Genomic DNA, 19,778 nt, shown 5'->3' with positions numbered 1-19,778 from the left:
GAAACCCTGTAAACTGCAGTGTGCTTTGCTCCCATATGCCACAACACACACACACACAAGTCTTTGAAGACCCTATACTTCAATACTGAGTTCTACCCTGGACATTCATATCTCATTCTCACAACATTTTAACCAATGTCTTTACACCACAAACATGATGAAACAAGCTGCAAGTCTGCAACATACCCAACACATCTCTTCAGGCCTGTACAACCATACTGTACCAAACGGGTATCAAAAACAGCCCTCTGCGTGAATAACACCCCCTTCCAGAGGACCACTTCACATGTAAAGTGTTACTCATCATTTATATTAGTAGAATTAGTTAAAATAACCACAAATACAGTTCTGCAAGCTGTTTCCAAAAATAACTAAATAAATAACACACAACATGTTAATGAGTCCAGTAATGAGTATGCTCGGTGTAACTGGGTAAGGTTTACCTGAGTGTTTGCCAGGGCAGGGATGGCACGGCTCCCCGAAGGCATAGTCAGGGTTGGCACAGCAGCACTGAGACTTGGTGACGGCTCGCTGGAAGGCCCGAACACACAAGCCTCTTCTCACAGCTGCGTAACAGGTGCTGTGCATGTGTGTGTCTGCAACACAAATATGTGAGGAATCCAGTCTGAATCAAAGTCTGACATACCATCAAAAACCAAAGCCCACGGACCACAAATGTAGCTAAAGTAAAGAGTATCTGTGCAAAAAATCCTTCCAAGGTATAATATAAAATACAAAAAATACATAAATATATAAATACATATATTATAATATAATATATATGCAAAAAATTAATTAAAAATGAATATCAATTGCTTGATTTATATATGTGTAAAATTGGAATGTCGCATAAAACATTTGTGAATAAAGTCAAGTCAAGTCACCTTTATTTCTATAGCGCTTTATACAATACAAATTGTTTCAAAGCAGCTTTACAGAGATAACAGGAAAATAATGGCCAAACATAACATCGGAAAATTCCTGTGTTTTCCTTTATAAGCTAAAAGCAATGTCGCGTTATGGCAGGTTCAGCCTGTTGCGGAAAAGCAGAGGCTGACAATCACACCAGCGTTAACAGGCAGGAATATTTGCCTGCTATCAAGATGAGAAAATGTTTCCTCATGAAAATGTATCTTCATATTTACTTTAATTTAGATTAAAGAGCAATATTGTTTGCCTCTGAGCAATTAAATTAAATTTGCAAGGACATAATGTAAGCGTTTAAAATTTCATGTTCATGTTTCAGTTGAAAACTTGCACTCTTTTGACTTGGTTTTAAAGCCGCTAAGCTGTCTGCCTAACCACAATGTTAACAACAACATTGAAGTAAGAGTGCGCAGAATATCTATCCAGGGTTTTTCCTGGCTCAAAACGTATGGAGCTTAAAATATGACAATATGATTTGAATTTGAATTGTGTAAATTTGAATTATTTACAAGTGAAATCTAACAAAATAGAATTTTAGGTGGTAGTTTAAATAGTTTTGAATTAGATTTTTTTTAAACGAATATTGAACATTTGAAATTTAACAAATTGAAATGTTTTTATGGCTGAATTTTATAGACATGTATTTTCAAACAGCTAGTTTTTTTGTTCTGAATTCGTATACTGCAAATATTCAATTTAAAAAAATACAGATTCAAGTTTTCAAGATGAAGAAATTCTGAACTTCAAATTCAGTTTTCTAAAATTCAATCTCAAAAATTCAAGTTCAAAAATTCAGATCTTACAGAAAGTAGGTCACAGGTCATCCACAGGGAAGAGTAAAGGATCTCAGATAAGTCGAACAGAGCATTTTGGCTGCACTGCAGTAGTTTTCTGCCGCAAACGCGGTGGTGGTTCAAGAGAATCCGTGTATCTTTCGTTCAGTCGTTTTTTTTTTTTTATATTAAGAGTAGAAAAATGAGAAAACAGCTTGAGTATTAGATTTCTAATATTCTAGTAATAATAGTCCGCTTCAGCAGTTGCACGGAGCTTACAAAACGCGTGTATTGCAACTATAGGCTACATTTAATTTTCTCATCAAACAACTAGACTAACGAATAGCTCAGTACAACAGAAGAGCCTAGAAAGAGGTTGTTCTCTGTGTAGACCAGCAGTTGGTCTGAATTTGCTATAACCTATAGCCTATTTTCTGGACTGTATAGGCCAAGTCTCGTTTTATCATGAAACACGCTGTGATTTATTCCAAAGTGACTCAGGCATATATAATGCATTTAACGTTAAATAATCTAAATGTTGACTTTCAAAAGAAGGCTATTCTCTGTATTTTGGTTCATTTTTGGTGAGCGCCAGAAAGATCTAAAGAGACCGAGACGCTAAAGCAGCACATCATGTTGTTTTATTTATTTTTCAATGGCATGATATTTTGTAGTCATTTTGAATGTACACAAAAATATACATTTTACTGTTTCGGATGATGTCATATTATCTGTATGACTATAAATAACAGAGTATTAAGTTATTTCCCAGCAGTGGAACAAACCCAAGTGATGGCGCTCGCACATCGCGCTCTCACACAACATAGTAGGCTATCAGTTCTGGCGTTGCTTCATATCGTAGACTGTTCATTATCAAAATGAAACACAGTCAACCAAACATATAAAAAGTTATTCTGCCTAATTTAATTGGTCTGTTGTACAATATAAAGGGCAAGCTGTGACGCACACAGTCCTACTTGTTATTCCAAACATTTCCCTTGCTGTGAAGACGCTGATTTAGCCTATACGTGTATTTTGGGACTGCCCAAGTCCCAAAAGCTCTGGAAGATAATATGGTCTCGACCACTCCAGCTGACAGGCCGGCTCTAGGTACTGTGTAGCCTCGGCCACGTCTGTACCATAGCATCCAACCCCAGCGGGGCTGGATGTGTGAGGGAGAACCACAGTGGACAGTGAGTCTTCTCTCGAGACGCAAACAGGTCCACATCCACTGGGCCAAACCTCTCGCATATCAACTCCACCGTCTCGGGGTGGAGTCTCCATTCCCCGGGCCTCAGCCCCTGCCTCGACAGTATGTCTGCTCCCTGGTTCTGGTCCCCCGGGACATACATCGCCCTGAGAGACGACAGTCTCCGCTGGGACCACAGGAGGATCTGATGCGCCAGTCTGCACAGAGGGCGCGACCTCAGACCCCCCTGGCGGTTTGAATAGGATACCACTGACATATTGTCGGTTCTCACGAGAACGTGGCGACCTTGGAGGTCTGGCAGAAAACTCCTCAGAGCTCGGAACACCGCCAACATTTCTAGGCAATTTATGCGCCATGAGGAATGATGGTCCTGCCAGAGACCTCTCGTAAAGCGGCCGTCCATGACCGCGCCCCAGCCCGTGAGGGAGGCGTCTGTCGAAATCGTAATTCGGCTACATAACGCTCCCAGCTTGGAACCTTGGGACAGAAACCAAGGCTTCTTCCATATTGATAGGGAACGAAGGCATCTGCGCGTAACCCTTATCATGCGGAATGGATTTCCCCTCGGGGAAAACCCCTTGGCTTTCAACCACCACTGCAGGGCCCTCATGTGCAGCAGGCCAGAGGGTATCACGCTGGACGCTGCTGCCATGAGACCCAACACTCTCTGGAAGTGTTTTACTGTGATGGTGTGGCCTAGCTTCACCCTGTTTAGTGTGGTCAATATGGACTCGATACGTGCAGGAGACATTCACATTCGAAGCTCCGCAACATCCTCAGCCGAGGGACCCTCGCCTTGGTCCATATCCCTCAACAGGTCGGCCTGGTACGCCTGCAAAATGGCCATTGTGTGCAGGCTCGCACCAGCCCGACCTGCCGCCATATACGCTCTGCCCACCAAAGCTGATGTGGTGCGGCAAGGCTTAGAAGGCAGCGCCGGTGTCTTCAGGGATGACGCAAGGTCGGGTGAAAGGTAGCTAGCTAGTGCTTCCTCAACCCGAGGCATCATCCCGTATCCCTTATCCCTAACCCCCACGATATCACTGTAATTTAAAATCGGGGGATCAGACAGGCGTGCAGAGAAAGGCCTGTTCCTGGATTTACACAACTCATTGTGTAAATCCGGGAAGAAAGGGAGAGACCGGCGTGAAGGTTGCGTGGGGGGCTGTAGGAAGCGCTCATCAAGCTTGCTCTTAGGACGCGCTTCCTGCCGCTCTTGTGGCCAGGAAATATCAAGCTTGGCCACAGCCCGCGTTAAAACCTCCACTAACTCACCATAGCTGGGTGCAGGCTGAACAGTATCATGTCTTTCATTTGGATCCCCCCCCTCAACATTAAGCACATCTAATTCCTCGGAATCAGAGAGGTGTAAAACTGGGTCATCATCCCGAGCGGGAGAAGCCGCGGGACGGGCTCCCGAGCGGGGAACCTGAGCTCTCTCCGACGAAGAGTGGGAAAGTGCCTCGGCAGTCCCACTATCGTCTAAAAGATCTCTCTGCGATCCCCACGATGCACGGCGCCGCATTGCCTCGGCAGATGCGGGACCTGAACCGCGGGGAGAACGCATTTGGCCATCCTCAGTAAACAAAGCCAACCGAGAACGCAGCACTCTCACTGACATAGACTCACAGTGAGCGCAAGCAGCCCCCTCGAGAGCTGCTTGAGCGTGCTGCCTTCCCAGACAAGACACACACATTTCGTGTGTATCCCCAGGCGTGAGAAAACGTGGGCATGGGAACACACATTTTGAAAACTGTTCGCTTGCCATGATGAGACGAAATATAGGAAAATACAGAGATTCGCTAGTTCAAACACACACAAGCGCTTGCTGAATAGCAAAAAGCTGACATTTCTGTGTGCCGGCGTGCTTTTGTATACATCCGCTTATGCCGTCACACGCTACGTCATCACGCAACGCCAATAGGATTGGATTCGGTTTCATTCATAAATTCAGACGCGCTACGCTGAAGGGCGTTCCCCTAGTGTCGTCACCGACGCAGTTCGAGTTCCCTCGAAAGGGAACTACTGCAGTGCAGCCAAAATGCTCTGTTCGACTTATCTGAGATCCTTTACTCTTCCCTGTGGATGACCTGTGACCTACTTTCTGTAAGATCTGAATTTTTTAACTTGAATTTTTGAGATTGAATTTTAGAAAACTGAATTTGAAGTTCCGAATTTCTTCATCTTGAAACCTTGAATCTGTATTTTTTTTTAACTGAATATTTGCAGTATACGAATTCAGAACAAAAAAACTAGCTGTTTGAAAATACATGTCTATAAAATTCAGCCATAAAAACATTTCAATTTGTTAAATTTCAAATGTTCAATATTCGTTTAAAAAAAATCTAATTCAGAACTATTTAAACTACCACCTAAAATTAAATTTTGTTAGATTTCACTTGTAAATAATTCAAATTTACACAATTCAAATTCAAATCATATTGTCATATTTTAAGCTCCATAAAAACGAGGCAGAGGTGGTAAAATCCTGATCATTTATTTTAATAGTAAGATAATTAAATTTGTATTTTTCGTAGACTATCATATAGCCTACATATGGTAACATATCACACTGATGTAGGCTGATCTAAAATTAACATTTATTTAAATTAAAAGTTCTTCTTTTAGCAAAATTACATTTCCTTAAACAGAGGCTTTACTCCCTTCAAACTTAAATTGTCAATGTTTCATTACATCACTGTTGGAAAACTCCTTTATAAAGGGCATTTTTTCCCTAAATTTATTAAATGTATGCTCCATCTTTCATTTCAAATTCTTCAATTTGATTCAAATTGAAAGACAAACTAGGCACTAGGCTGTTAACAATCAAAACGTTGGGAAACAGGGTAAGACATTTATATTATTATCAACTATAGGCTATCAATCTCCATTTACATTAAATGAAATAATCATGGTTTCTGTGATTCCCTTATTATTTTATTTTTTATTTTTTTGATATTGGCGTTTTAATCAGGGCATTTGTCCGGTTGGGCAAATACAATTCTCTCTCACTTGTCCCTTAAAAAAAACAAAAAAACACACAAGTGTGTCCCGGACAAGCGTTAATCTCGAGCCCTGATATGTTTTCCTTGATTAGTAAACGAAAGTAAAAGAGTGACGCATGTTCATGGCGTTTTACCGTGATGAGAGTTCCGTGTCTTTATTAAACTCAACACATTATAATGATTTATCGGTCATCCACCCTTGGGTTAATTGGAAAGTTATGTTTTTATTTTATATATTATTATATTATTTTGTATTTTATTTCTTGGCCCACCCGACCCGCGGATTATGATCCTATCTGCAAACTATACGGTTTGAGAATGGACACAGGCCGGGAACCCGCAACAGAATCGTCACACTGGAAAAGGTGTATCTGAGCATGTGACTGTCTGTCCGAGTTTTGTCGAGAGCCGGAGGCGGCACGAAATTTGACGGAGTCGGCCGCCTCGTAATTCTCTATGCAGGAAAAACCCTGTCTATCAATCAGATGCACGTTAGTTCCATTTGCTACAGCAACAGTAGGCTCCTGTCATGGTTACTTTCAGAATTGTCATTGGACGGCGTAAAATTAAAAACGTTTCGCATTTTATCTCCAATATCCAATATCCAAATTGCATGTGCCGTAACAACACCTTTTAATATTGTTAAAGGAACTTAACAAAACAAGAGGTTTGTATATGTCCAACAGTTCAGTAAAGCTTGACGAACTTTACAGCTTGACAGCAAAATAGCACATGATAAGGCTTCTCAATGCAACGATTTGATTGGCTATTTGGACTGTCACTCATTTATAACCCTGCCATAAGATCAGTTACCATACTGCCCCACAAAGAGCACATGAATTCTTATACATGAAGATAGACCACACAAGCAAATTACTACCCTTTATTTTGGATTTTAATAAATCAGACAAATATATTATTGTGCAAGTTTAGCTAGCTCTTACCTACACATATGCGGCCACTTACTCCAACAGTAAGACCTGCAAAACACTCACAGCTGAAAGAGCCCTGTGCGTTTACACACCGTCCATTCATACACACACCTGGTGTCTGGCACTCATCGATATCTGTGAGGGACACACACACACACACACACACATTAAAACGAAACCCAACTTTACTCACAAATATTCAAATGTAAGCACACGCTACAAACTAAATCTGAAAAACAAATGATTAATTTCAGTAAATGTCATTTTTAGAGTAATGTTATTTTTAGAAATGTGAAAGGGAGTTGACCTGTACAGTATCGGCCACTGGAGTTGAGGGTGAACCCAGGTTTACACACACATTTAAAGCTGCCATCTTCATTGATGCACATGCCGTTGAGACACATGTTTGTGGCGGCACATTCATCATGATCTGATGAATCAGGAAACCAGGAAATCAGGAAACAGGAAACTCTTAAGGGGTCGCACACCGGACGCGCAGCGCCACGTCTTTTAAATTCGAACACATTATTCTCTATGAGAGTACACACACCGCCCAGCAACGGCTCAGGACCGTGTTCAAAATCCTGCCGCGCCATTTACATAGTTTTATATTAAATTTACACTTATGTGTCTCAAATCGTAGTTAATGTATATACGGACTTAACCCTGTGCTGCAATATACATTTAGTTTTATAATTATTTACAGAAATCAGAAAATTGCTGATGTTATCGGATTTTCAGGTGAGAGTTGTCCTAGACGTGGTGCAGCGCGGCGCTGAGCTGCGCGTCCGGTGTGCGGCCCCCTTTATTATCGCATTCTTACTGTAGGGAGTAATGCAGATAATCCACATTATAACCCTCTATTTCTGCCCATCCTGTTATGTTATTCAGGTTGTGTTCATTTGGCCTTGGGCTAATCTAATGTAAATCAAGTGTAGCATCAGTTCTGGCAGGTCACGTTAGTCAAGCTCGCATCAGTGACTCTCAGCTGATCCACGTCTACCTATAGGAATATGACGTCTATCACTGTATACATATATAAGCTCCTTCAGTATTATCAGCAGCCATCGCATTTCTCAGGAGTGAATTACCCTCCTCCCTCCCCAGCTCCTCCTCTCGTCAGTCAGGATTGGGCTTTCTGATTTCCCAAACTGAATGCTAATTGTCAATCGTATTGGACGATAGTGGATAATTGCTGTATTATAGTAAAAAGATTTGTGTGTGGAAAAATGATTACATATAACTGTTATGAACTGAAAAAGGCTGACTGTGGTGGTGGTCAGTGTCTTACCTATGCAGTTTTTCCCATCAGGTGTGAGCTTGAATCCTGCGTTACAGATGCACTGATAACTGCCCTCTGTGTTCAGACAGCGGCCGTTCTTACACAGCACCCCGTTCTGAAGACACTCGTCAATGTCTACAAACAATACCATCACAGAAGTCAACACAGCTTCACCATATTCTATTCTAGACTATTTATTTAATGGTTTACAAAACCATTATCAAAACCACCATGGAAAATTATCTAGTGCACTCATTAGAGTTTCGTTGACTGAACTTGTGTAAGGTGACAAAAGATTTTTGACAGCTCCATAGGCCTTTACAATCTTTACATCAGTTTTCCAATTTGCTCACTCATTTTTGTTCACTCTTTTCTCATGTAGTGGATTCTGTGACGTTCACTATATAGGGAGCAGAGCTAATGCCAGCGAGAAATATCCAGGCTGAAATTGGGTTGTGTTAGGAATTCTGGAGGACTTGCTCTTAGGCCCTGTTCAAACCTGGTATTAAGATGTGTTTTGGTCGATCGGATCACAAGTGGACGATGTTAAATGCAGGTGTGAACGGGGTCTAAAACGTTTTGAGCTTGTCCACTCTTGACCACTTCCAGAGGTAGTTGAAAACACATTTGACCGGATTGCTTTCATAGTGTAAACGCTCATGCGTTCAAATGCGTTCAAACAGCCACTAAAGACCGTCTTCTCTCCGCCTACTGACCTAGCGCGTAAATATTATGGGAAGTGCACTAGCCAGATGGGATTTAAACTTTGTCGGCTGAAGACCCAAGTTTGGTTTGAAGATGAAAAACAAACCAAGCACAATGTTCTCTCACCATTCCTGATTCACTGTGTTCGGCTGGTCTAGCAGTTATCAGAGCAGAAACGAAAGCTGATGGTCTCAATATGTTTTCCAGTCTTCTCTGAGTGTATTCATATGTAAATTGCAGAGATTTGTCCATTAGATCGAAAGATCAGAAAAAAAACATACATTTACGCGCTCATAGATAGTAAATGTCACATTTAGCTGTGCTGTTAATATAGTGCTTTGTATATAGTGTATAAAGTAATATAGTAATGTTTCTGTCTCAGCTCTATCTTTGTTTAAATTAAGTTTATTTTGTGCATTGATTTTCACAATAATTAAGAAAATTATTAGTTAAAACATTTGGTATACAACATCAGTATTGCAAGTATTTGCACTTATACTGCGTGTCTTCATCGTTGAGACAAGCATGTTACTGACAGGATCAAAATCAGGTTACCAGACGGAGCTTGAAAATAAGCTTGAGAAGTATGCGGAGTTGATCATAGCATGTGCATGAAGCAATGAAAATGATTAAAATCTTAAAACACTTAAATCCACTTTTCCACATGTACTATATACGTATATATATATATATATATATATATATATATATATATATATATATATATATAGAGAGAGAGAGAGAGACACAATGTAAGTGCAAAAATAAGTGCAAATACTTGTGCTACTGACATGGTATCGAGAGGATCGATCCTCACATACAAATACTGATGCCATATAAATATATATATGTATATATGTATATATATATATATATATATATATATATATATATATATATATATAGCCTAGCTCTGTGAATTTGCGTGTTTATTCTCACCGATGCAGGCCTGTTTTCCAGGAACTCTGAGAAAGCCTGAGTGACATCTGCAGAAGTAGGAGCCAGGAGTGTTGATGCAGTTTCCATTAGTGCAGGGTTCAAACGCACACTCGTCTACATCTGAGCAGAAAACACACAACACTCACATCAGTAAGTCAAAGTCACTGCTTTAGTTTAGATAGTTATTGTTGCACATGTTTTCTAATATGCCTTTGAGGCTCTTTGAGATTTCGGTTCAGATTCTGGACCATTCATCATTCTGTTGGTACTGACTGAGCAACTGAACACAATGACAGTCTGATTTGAGTTCAGGACAATGCTAACAGTTGATTAGTAGACATAGCCTGTGTTGTGGAGGTGAAATGACCTGAGCACTCTCCTCTGCTGTCCTCTCTGTATCCGGTGTTACAGTCGCAGTGGTAGTCAGAGCCCATGGGCACACAGCGGCCATTCACACACAGATTAGGGAACAGCCGACACCTGTTTACACTAACTGCAAAACAATAAATAATAAATAAAACTCATCAGGGCAGCTTGACAACAGACTGTTGTCTGATCGTTTTTTGCACAGAATATATAAATCTACTGGTCAAATTGTTTTAATTAAACTGGTCAAAACTACTGATTTAGTTCACTTGTGATTTTGTTCTCTTATGCTCACCATGCAGCTAATTTGAAGTAAAAGCAGTAATATTGTGAAATATTATTACAATTCAAAGTAACTGTTTTCTAGTTAGCATCAAACCATCATATTAGAATGATTTCTGAAGGATCATGTGACACTGAAGACTGGAGTAATGATGCTGAAAATTCAATAAATTACAATTTACAATATATTACAATTCAAAACAGTTACTTTAAATTGTAATAATATTTCACAATGTTATGTTTTTTACTGTATTTTTGACCAAACGTCTTAAATTATTTATTTAATTTATTATTATTATTTTTATTTTATTTTTGCTCTAGATTTTTGCTTGATTTTTTTATTTCCCTGAAAGGCTTATTCTTGGTCATAAGATTTTGCTCACCCAAAACAGGTTGTTGTGGTTTAAATCGATTACCAGTCTGCTGAATCTGAGGTGTCACGTGTCCATTGTCATTGAGTGGGTGAAGTATCTGGTCATTAGTGGTAGGATTGAAGGTGCTGGGGTGTTGAGGGTTCGTATCTGGATCCTGCTCACTGTAACCACTCAGAGCCGAGCCCACCAGACAGATGCTGAAGTATTCATCTGTAGGGAACAGAATAGAGAGAGACTCCATGGTCTTGGTCACTTCTCCACGGACCCCATTCCTCCCTCCAGACTGAAGACCCTCCTGGACTCTGGCTTTTGTTCATTTGATTAAGTGCTCTGTTTGGGCAGCTGTTATGTCAAGTCGGTTTAGGTTTTGTTCATGGTCATTGGTTATTTCCTGTCATGTGTTCATAGTCTTGTAAGCTTGTTATAATTTCTGTCTTCTCATTGGATTTTGCTTAATTAGTTCTGCCTGTTCATCGGTTGGGTTTTGCCATGCATTCCCCATGACCTTGTATTTTAACCCTTATGTTTGTCATGTTAAGTTTGTCACATATTGTTAATGTAACCCACTGTCAGTGAGTCCTGTTTTCATGGCTTACGTTCAAGTCAGGTCATGTTTATGCCTGCTCAAGTCATATCCTCAATTAGTTCTGTTTGTTTTGTTTTAATTTATTTTCAATAACCTGCCCTTGGGTAGGTTATCAGAGGACGACTCATCGCTACACACAGCAGACTATAAAACCCAACAGTCTATGCAACATTATGTCACAAAAGGAGGACGATTGAAGGGACGGATAATAACATCACTTGAGTGAACATTACCCTTCTTTATCTGTGTTCATGTGGCAGCCTTAATTCAGCTATTCGCTCCAATGTAACTGACTACATAAATTATGTTCCAGAAGAGTGAAATAATTTTTGTTGGCAGAGCAAAAACAGGGCTTAATCGATTAATCTGTAAATTGCTTCTAAAAAATGTAATAAAAACAAACAAACAATCCTTTTAATTAAAACATTAAATCATTGAAATCCATTATCTATAAAAGAAAATGCTATTCCACATCCTGCCATTTAAATAAAATAAAACAAAAAAAACAACAGACTAAATGTTAACTGGTATGAGAAGGATGTACACTAAAAACAAAATACACTGAACAAAACTATAAACGGAATACTTTTGTTTTTGCCCCCATTTTTCATGAGCTGAACTCAAAGATCTAAGACTTTTTCTATGTACACAAATAAAAATTGCTTTTATTGCTGGTCACAATAAAAAGCCACTCTAAAATGTGCAGTTTTACTGTTATTGGGGGGGTCCGATAATCAGACAGTATCTGGTGTGACCACCATTTGCCTCACGCAGTGCAACACATCTCCTTCGCATAGAGTTGATCAGGTTGTTGATTGTAGCCTGTGGAATGTTGGTCCACTCCTCTTCAATGGCTGTGTGAAGTCGCTGGATAATGGCAGGACCTGGAACACGCTGTCGTATACACCGATCCAGAGCATCCCAAACATGCTCAATGGCTGACAAGTCCGGTGAGTATGCTGGCCATGCAAGAACTGGGATGTAAGTAAGTAAGTCAACGTTATTTCTATAGCACCTTTCACAGACAAGAAGGGTCACAAAGTGCTTCACAAAATTAAAATAACACACATAACATACACAACCATATTGCTAGTTAAATGCTTGTCTAAAAAGATGTGTCTTAAGGTGCTTTCTAAAAGTTTCCACAGAGTCCAAAGCTCTCAAGGCTAATGGATTCTGTTAATGGCTAATGGCTAATGTTTAATGTGTCAGCTTCCAGGAATTCAGCTTCCGCCACTCGATCCACAACGTTGACATCAGCAAACTGCTCACCCACATGACGCCATACACGCTGTCTGCCATATGCCCTGTACAGTGAAAACCGGGATTCATCCATGAAGAGAACACCTCTCCAAAGTGCCAGACGCCATCGAATGTGAGCATTTGCCCACTCAAGTCGGTTACGACGACGAACTGCAGTCAGGTCTAGACCCCGATGAGGACTACGAGCATGCAGATGAGCTTCCCTGAGATGGTTTCTGACAGTTTTGTGCAGAAATTCTTTGGTTATGCAAACCGATTGTTGCAGCAGCTGTCCGTGGGGCTGATCTCAGACGACCTTGGAGGTGAAGACGCTGGATGTGGAGGTCCTGGGCTGGTGTGGTTATACGTGGTCTGCGGTTGTGAGGCCAGTTGGATGTACTGCCAAATTCTCTGAGACGCCTTTGGAGACGGCATATGGTAGAGAAATGAACATTCAATTCACGGGCAACAGCTCTGGTGGACATTCCTGCAGTCAGCATGCCAATTGCACGCTCCCTCAAAACTTGCGACATCTGTGGCATTGTGCTGTGTGATAAAACTGCACATTTTAGAGTGGTCTTTTATTGTGGCCAGCCTAAGGCACACCTGTGCAATAATCATGCTGTCTAATCAGCATCTTGATATGCCACACATGTGAGGTGGATGGATTATCTCGACAAAGGAGAAGTGCCCACTGAAACAGATTTAGACAGATTTGTAAACAATATTTGAGAGAAATATGCGTTTTGTGTACATAGAAAAAGTCTTAGATCTTTGAGTTCAGCTTATGAAAAATGGGGGCAAAAACAAAAGTGTTGCATTTATAATTTTGTTCAGTGTAAATAGCAAATAATAAAATAATAAATAACAGAACTGAATAGCAAAATAAGTATGATAAGATGAGCCTATATGAAGGTGAGTATTAGTCACCTGACCCTGGCACAGGACACGTTTGAGGAGCCGTTCTTTGACTCCAGCACTGGCCACGGTCACAACAGCACTGGATTTTACTGAAGCGTCCGCTGATTTCCTGAGCACAGCGTCCATTCACTACTGACGCATAACAGACGCCTGTGTGCTGGTCTGAAATACACACAAACACACACCTATGCACAATCAGAGAAACACATTTAGTCCAAAAACGAAACACTGAGTGTAAAGGTGCTCCATGAAAAGTTCATATTCAGGTTAACATTTGAACCCCTGGTAATGAACAAATTGAAAACTGGTGAAAGCATATTTTCCACTTCAAGGTGATTCAAGTCTGTATTATGTACGCGTGTCTGCCCTTCATTTATGCATACAGTGAAGTACAGAGAAGGCTGTTAAGATACTTTGTAGTAGTGTGAGTACCTCTGAATAATACTGTATGGATCACCTGTAATCCTGTCTTGCTGCTGGTTTGCGTCTGTATGCTCCGTATAGCTTTCTGCTTTGAATCTCTATTTACTATCATTCCTTGTTGTTTATAGTGCTAAATATAACTTACTCATCAACATATATTAGATATTGTCTAATATTGCCTATCACATTAATCTGACATCGCTAGCTTTTATCTAAATCGTTATCGCTAGCACAACACGCTAGTATCTCGCTAGCCTGTTAACCAGCCATCCGTGCTTGCCGTCTCGTGCGCGCTCGCGCCATTTACAAGTCTATCAAAAAACTGTGGTGAGTAAGATAATGTCTTCTCCTGTTATTGTCACTTACACTTCGTGTCACATGTATATTATAGCCTTCTCTGTCAGCGGTGAGGACTACACATGTGATAAATGCAGGGAGATAGTCAGGCTGACGGAGAAGATTAGTACCATAGTCACATGTTTGCCGGGAGCCAGAGCGCCTGACATCAAAGCAAATTTAAAAGTGCTGGCTAATGCTAATCATAAATTCTCTAAGAATATTATTTACATCGGCACAAATGATCACTAAAGTTAACGTTAAAGAGGTGTGTGACCTCGCAAGTACGATGTCAGGCACAGTAATTTGCTCTGGTCCCCTTCCTCTTCGCCGTTGTGATGAGATACTTAGTAGACTGCCCTCACTCAATGGCAGGCCATCTTAAGGGGTGTCCGCAAAATAATATAGGGTTCATAGACAATTGGAAAAGTTTTTGGGGCAGACCTGACCTGTTGAAAAGAGATGGTATTCATCCCTCCTGGGATGGTGCTGCTCTTTTCTCTAGTAATATGGCACATATTCTTAGAGCTCAAACATGACAAACTGGGGCTCAGGTCAGGAAGCAGACAGACTGGCTAAACCGACCGTCTGCTAGCTGTCTCACGTCACCGAGGTCAGATAAATAAAAAATTGATATAATGCAGATGAAAAAATGATAAAGCTCGGTTTTGATCCCTTACTTCAAAAGTCAAGTCAAGTCAAGTCACCTTTCTTTATATAGCGGTTTTTACAATACAGATTGTATCAAAGCAGCTTCACAGTGATAACATGAAAATGATACAACAAAGTTTGTTTCTAGAAGAAAATTGCGTCATCGTTCACCTTAAGTAAGGCAGATCAATAATATTGTTAAATATTAAATGTCCCCATTAGAGATGTGACGGTGATAATATTCTCCCACCGGTTAATCGAATTGTGAAACCGGTATTACCGGTTTCATCGTGGGGGTGGGGGGTGTTAGAGTGATGTAATTTTTTTTTTACATGGCGTCAATTCATCATTCGTATTGAGTTTGATTGACATGCGATCTGACCAATCAAATTCCACCATTTTTGTGCGACAAAGCAGTCAGAAGAGTTATTGATTAACTTCGGTGGATTTGAACTTGGCTTTAACTGAGGCAATCTGTCACGACACATTAAAGAGCCAAAAAACGGTAGGCCTATTTTATTTTTGTTTGACTGACCAAATTTGAAAGTTAAGACTTTGTTTCATATTAAATATCACCTGCTCGGTCCTGTATTTCAGCGCGTTGTCAGTGTCCTCTATTTTTCACTGCTTGAGATCATGTTGAGAACAATAACGCCCGATTTGAGGGTATAGGGCGCGATTTCGGATTCAACCACAGTGTTTTGAATGGTGGGTTCGTTATTATTCGTTATTATTCATGAAAAACGCAACAACAAAACGGACATTTTGGCATAATTTGTGTGTGTTATGTTTTGTTCAAGGCCGAAAAGAGAACTCGATACTGACGCGCGTCTTTTCCGTGTGTGCGCACGTGTGTGTAATAGGCAGGACTTACAGCGCGGTCTCTTGTTTTGTCGCGCTTGAATGGTTGAGCTTGATCATATAACGCTAGTCAACTGGTGACCGAAAATACGGATACTGCGTAATTGCTTTAAAAAAAAATGTTTGCGGTGCTGCGGTGGGCAAGTGATGAAACCGGTGTTGCGACTGAACACCGTGTAACACCGGTAACACCGACTATCGTGCCAAGCCTAGTCCCCATCTAAGCAAGCTAAAAGCCAAGGCAACAGTGACAAGGAACCAAAACTCCATCAGGTGACAGAATGGAGAGAAAAACCTTGGGAGAACCCAGGCTCAGTCGGGGGCCAGTTCTCCTCTGGCCAACGAGCGAACAGTGTATGATTATGATTCAGGCAGCATTACAGGTCAGAAGTCAGATTGGATCAGAACATTCAGAATATTATCCAGTTCCATCTGGTTGGAAGACGGAGTCATCACGCCGGTATGGAGACGACTTGAAAAGCACTTATTGTTAATGATATGATTACAGATTATAACCTTGACGTGTTGTGTCTGACAGAAACCAGACGATTACATTACTTTAAATGAGTCCACCCCCCAAGATTACTGTTATAAAAACGAGTCACGTCTAAAAGGAAAAGGAGGAGGTGTTGCTGTAATCTATAGTAATATCTTCAGAATTACTGAGAAGTCTAGTTTCAAATATAATTCTTTTGAAGTGTTGGTGCTTAATGTAACACTATATAGTGTAAATGATAAATCACGCTTGACATTTGTGCTAGCTACTGCAAACAGGCCACCAGGGCACCATACAGACTTTATCAAAGAATTTGCTGATTTTTTATCGGAGTTAGTACTGGCTGCAGATAAAGTCATAATTGTTGGTGATTTTAATATACATGTAGATAACGAAAAAGATGCATTAGGATTGGCATTTAGAGACATTCTGAACTATATTGGAGTTAGACAACACGTGTCAGGACCCACTCACTGTCATAATCATACTTTAGATCTAATATTATCACACGGAATCAAAGTTAATGCCGTTGAAATTCTGCAGCAGAGCGATAACATCTCAGATCATTATCTAGTCTCGTGTAAACTTAATTTAGCCAAGTTTCTCCGTGTTACAAATATGTTAGAACTATCACTTCTGCCACTAAAGATTGCTTTATTAATGATATTCCTGATAAGTTTAATCTCCTCCTCCTTTTCTAGAGAGAAAATTATAACTATTCAACCATCTACTACAGTATCACATCAGGCAGTGCATTGTAGTGTCCCTGAGGAAAAATTCCATTCATTCGTTGCAATAGGAGAGGAAGAATTGTCTAAACTCGTTAAATCATCTAAATCAACATCATGTATGTTAGACCCTATACCGACTAAGTTACTGAAAGAAATGCTTCCAGAGGTCATAGATCCTCTTTTTAATATCATTAATTCATCTTTGTCACTAGGATATGTACCAAAAACTTTTAAGCTGGCTATGATTAAACCTCTTATTAAAAAACTTAACTTGATCCTAGAGAAATAGTCAATTACAGGCCGATCTCAAATCTACCCTTTTTGTCAAAGATACTAGAAAAAGCTAGCCTGGATGCCAGCCGAACTTAGCCCCGCCCACAAAATTTTTAGGTCGGGAAGTTCGGTCTGGACTTGATCCATTGAGGAGCTATTATGCCCGAACAAAAGCTGTTCGGACCAATCAAATTGTCAGGGCGGGCTTTATAGGATGATGGACAGATGATCAACAGTAACATAATCATCCACGTCACCAAAGAGCACTTGGGTTGAATTAGTTTTTACTGTTATGGCGATGATACTCAGCTCTATATCTCTTCGCGTCTCGACGAAACTTGCCAATTCAAGAAATTAACGGAATGCATAACTGATATAAAAATTTGGATGACTAGTAATTTCCTACTACTTAATTCTGAAAAAACAGAGTTTCTAATGATTGGACAAAAAAACTTTACAAACCTAGAATACTGTCTAACACTTGATGGCTGCTCTGTCAAGTCTTTGTCGTCGGTTAGGAACGTCGGTGTGCTCTTTGATACAAATCTTTCATTTGAAAGCCACATTTCTAGCATCTGTAAAACCGCGTTCTTCCATCTTAAAAATATATCTAAATTACGACATATGCTTTCAATTATAAATGTGGAACAATTTGTCCACGCGTTCATGACATCAAGGCTAGATTATTGTAATGCTATTATGGGTGGTTGCCCTGCACGCATAATAAACAAACTACAGCTGGTCCAAAACGCAGCAGCTCGAGTTCTTACCAGAACCAGGAAGTATGACCATATTAGCCCTCTTCTATCAACACTGCATTGGCTCCCTGTTAAACATTGTATAATTTTTTAAATATTGCTGATTACTTACAAAGTACTAAATGGTTTAGCTCCCCAATACCTGAGCAAACTCTTAACGCATTATAGTCCTTCACGTCTATTTCGATCTCAAAACTGGCCAGTTGATAATACCTAGAATATCAAAATCTACTGCTGGCGGTAGATCCTTTTCCTATTTAGCACCAAAACTCTGGAACAGTCTTCCTAACAATGTCCGGGAAGCAGACACACTCTGTCAGTTTAAATCTAGACTAAAAACACATCTCTTTAACCTGGCATACACATAGAAAATTATACATTCCTATTAATCAAATCAGTTTAATGATTATTAGGCTGCATAAATTAGGTCAGCCGGAACACCCGATGTACTTGTTTCATCATAAGAAGAATGGCATCTACGCTAATGTTCGTCTTTCTGCTTATTCCGAGGTTTACTATAATCAGCCGGATCCAGGCCATATCCAGATCAGATGGTGGACCTGCGCCTAGACACGACCACAACGCATGATGTAGTCAGCCGTATCCGGGTCGTATCCAGATCAGATGGTGGACCCATTTGCAATTTGGTGTTGTGGGAATTTCTCACTTGAACTGAGTTAGTCTTTAAAAAAAAAAAGAAGACAAGGTTTGACTTTTCTTGTATTTTTACCAGTAGTAGTCAAATTTAAAAGATTTCCAAGGTTTCTAAAGTTTTCGTCTGACTATTGAGCATCGCACATATTGATCAACATGGAGCATTCTGAAATACCTGGCCCTTTGGTTGCTTCAATGGCAGATCAGGACAATCTTAATCAAAGGTTATGCATCATCTGTCAAGAAGATAATAAATTGCCTGTAACAAGTGAAAAGACAGGACGTGAGAGAATCAAACAAGCTGCTAAAATCCGTAATGATGTGGTTACAAATCGTATCAAAACTCTGATGGGGGATGATGATGAGGATAATGATAATAGCATGTTTGTTTACCATAATACCAACAAATGCTACAAGTCATACACTCTTGCAACCTGACATCTATTGAGAAGAAAAGAATTGAAGAATCTAAGGTTTGTGAGACAGAAGATGAGGCTTCTACAAGTGTTAAATTCATGACAACCTTACAGAGAAGTGTTACAGCTTGTGCACCTCCAAGTTCTGACAAGGATGCAAGAACATTGCCCTGTGTTATATGTGGATATATGGAACACAAGAAATGTTGTGACAAGTACAGCATTTGTGAGTATGATAGTGCGAAGAAATAGCCTAGAAATCTAGAGGCACCCTAGCGGCAGCAAAATGTATTTTGCAGCCAGGGCAGTCTAGCAACTCTCCACTGACTTTCGAGCTGCAAAAACCTAAATTGGGTCAGGCCAATCACGTCATGTATAGAGTAGGCGGGGCGGGCTTAACATAATGACGACAGAGTTGCGAGACGACAGAGTTTGTGGTTACCTGCCACTTGAAAACAAAGAATGGCTGCTGCTGCAGGCGAATAGTCTTTCGAATCGGCTTTGGCCGCGACTCTGGAGGACTTGGAGTTAGGTTTTTCTTTGAGAAAAGAGCATAGAACAGCACTTAAGTCATTCTTAAAAAAAGGAAGATGTGTTCTTAGTTTTGCCGGCCAGATATGGCAAAAGTTGAATCT

At 40.3% G+C, this 19,778-nt stretch overlaps 1 protein-coding gene across 1 annotated transcript in view; it reads right to left on the bottom strand.

Moving 5' to 3' along the window:
• fbn2a (fibrillin 2a) overlaps window positions 1-19,778 on the bottom strand; it is a gene marked incomplete at its 5' end in the record, with an annotated part of 146,402 nt that overhangs the window by 102,696 nt on the left and 23,928 nt on the right. Inside the window, 11 exons of the mRNA XM_084401099.1 lie at window positions 444-596; window positions 2,815-3,617; window positions 3,666-4,583; window positions 6,225-6,369; window positions 6,860-6,982; window positions 7,155-7,277; window positions 8,139-8,264; window positions 9,774-9,893; window positions 10,141-10,266; window positions 10,838-11,005; window positions 13,554-13,706. Coding sequence (XP_084257225.1) covers window positions 444-596; window positions 2,815-3,617; window positions 3,666-4,583; window positions 6,225-6,369; window positions 6,860-6,982; window positions 7,155-7,277; window positions 8,139-8,264; window positions 9,774-9,893; window positions 10,141-10,266; window positions 10,838-11,005; window positions 13,554-13,706 — 2,958 coding nt within the window. The remainder of the gene's footprint in view (window positions 1-443; window positions 597-2,814; window positions 3,618-3,665; window positions 4,584-6,224; window positions 6,370-6,859; window positions 6,983-7,154; window positions 7,278-8,138; window positions 8,265-9,773; window positions 9,894-10,140; window positions 10,267-10,837; window positions 11,006-13,553; window positions 13,707-19,778) is intronic.

This window comes from Rutilus rutilus, assembly GCF_951802725.1.
Source record: "Rutilus rutilus genome assembly, chromosome: 25".
Taxonomy (NCBI): domain Eukaryota; kingdom Metazoa; phylum Chordata; class Actinopteri; order Cypriniformes; family Leuciscidae; genus Rutilus; species Rutilus rutilus.
This window is presented reverse-complemented; position numbering and strand designations above follow the sequence as displayed.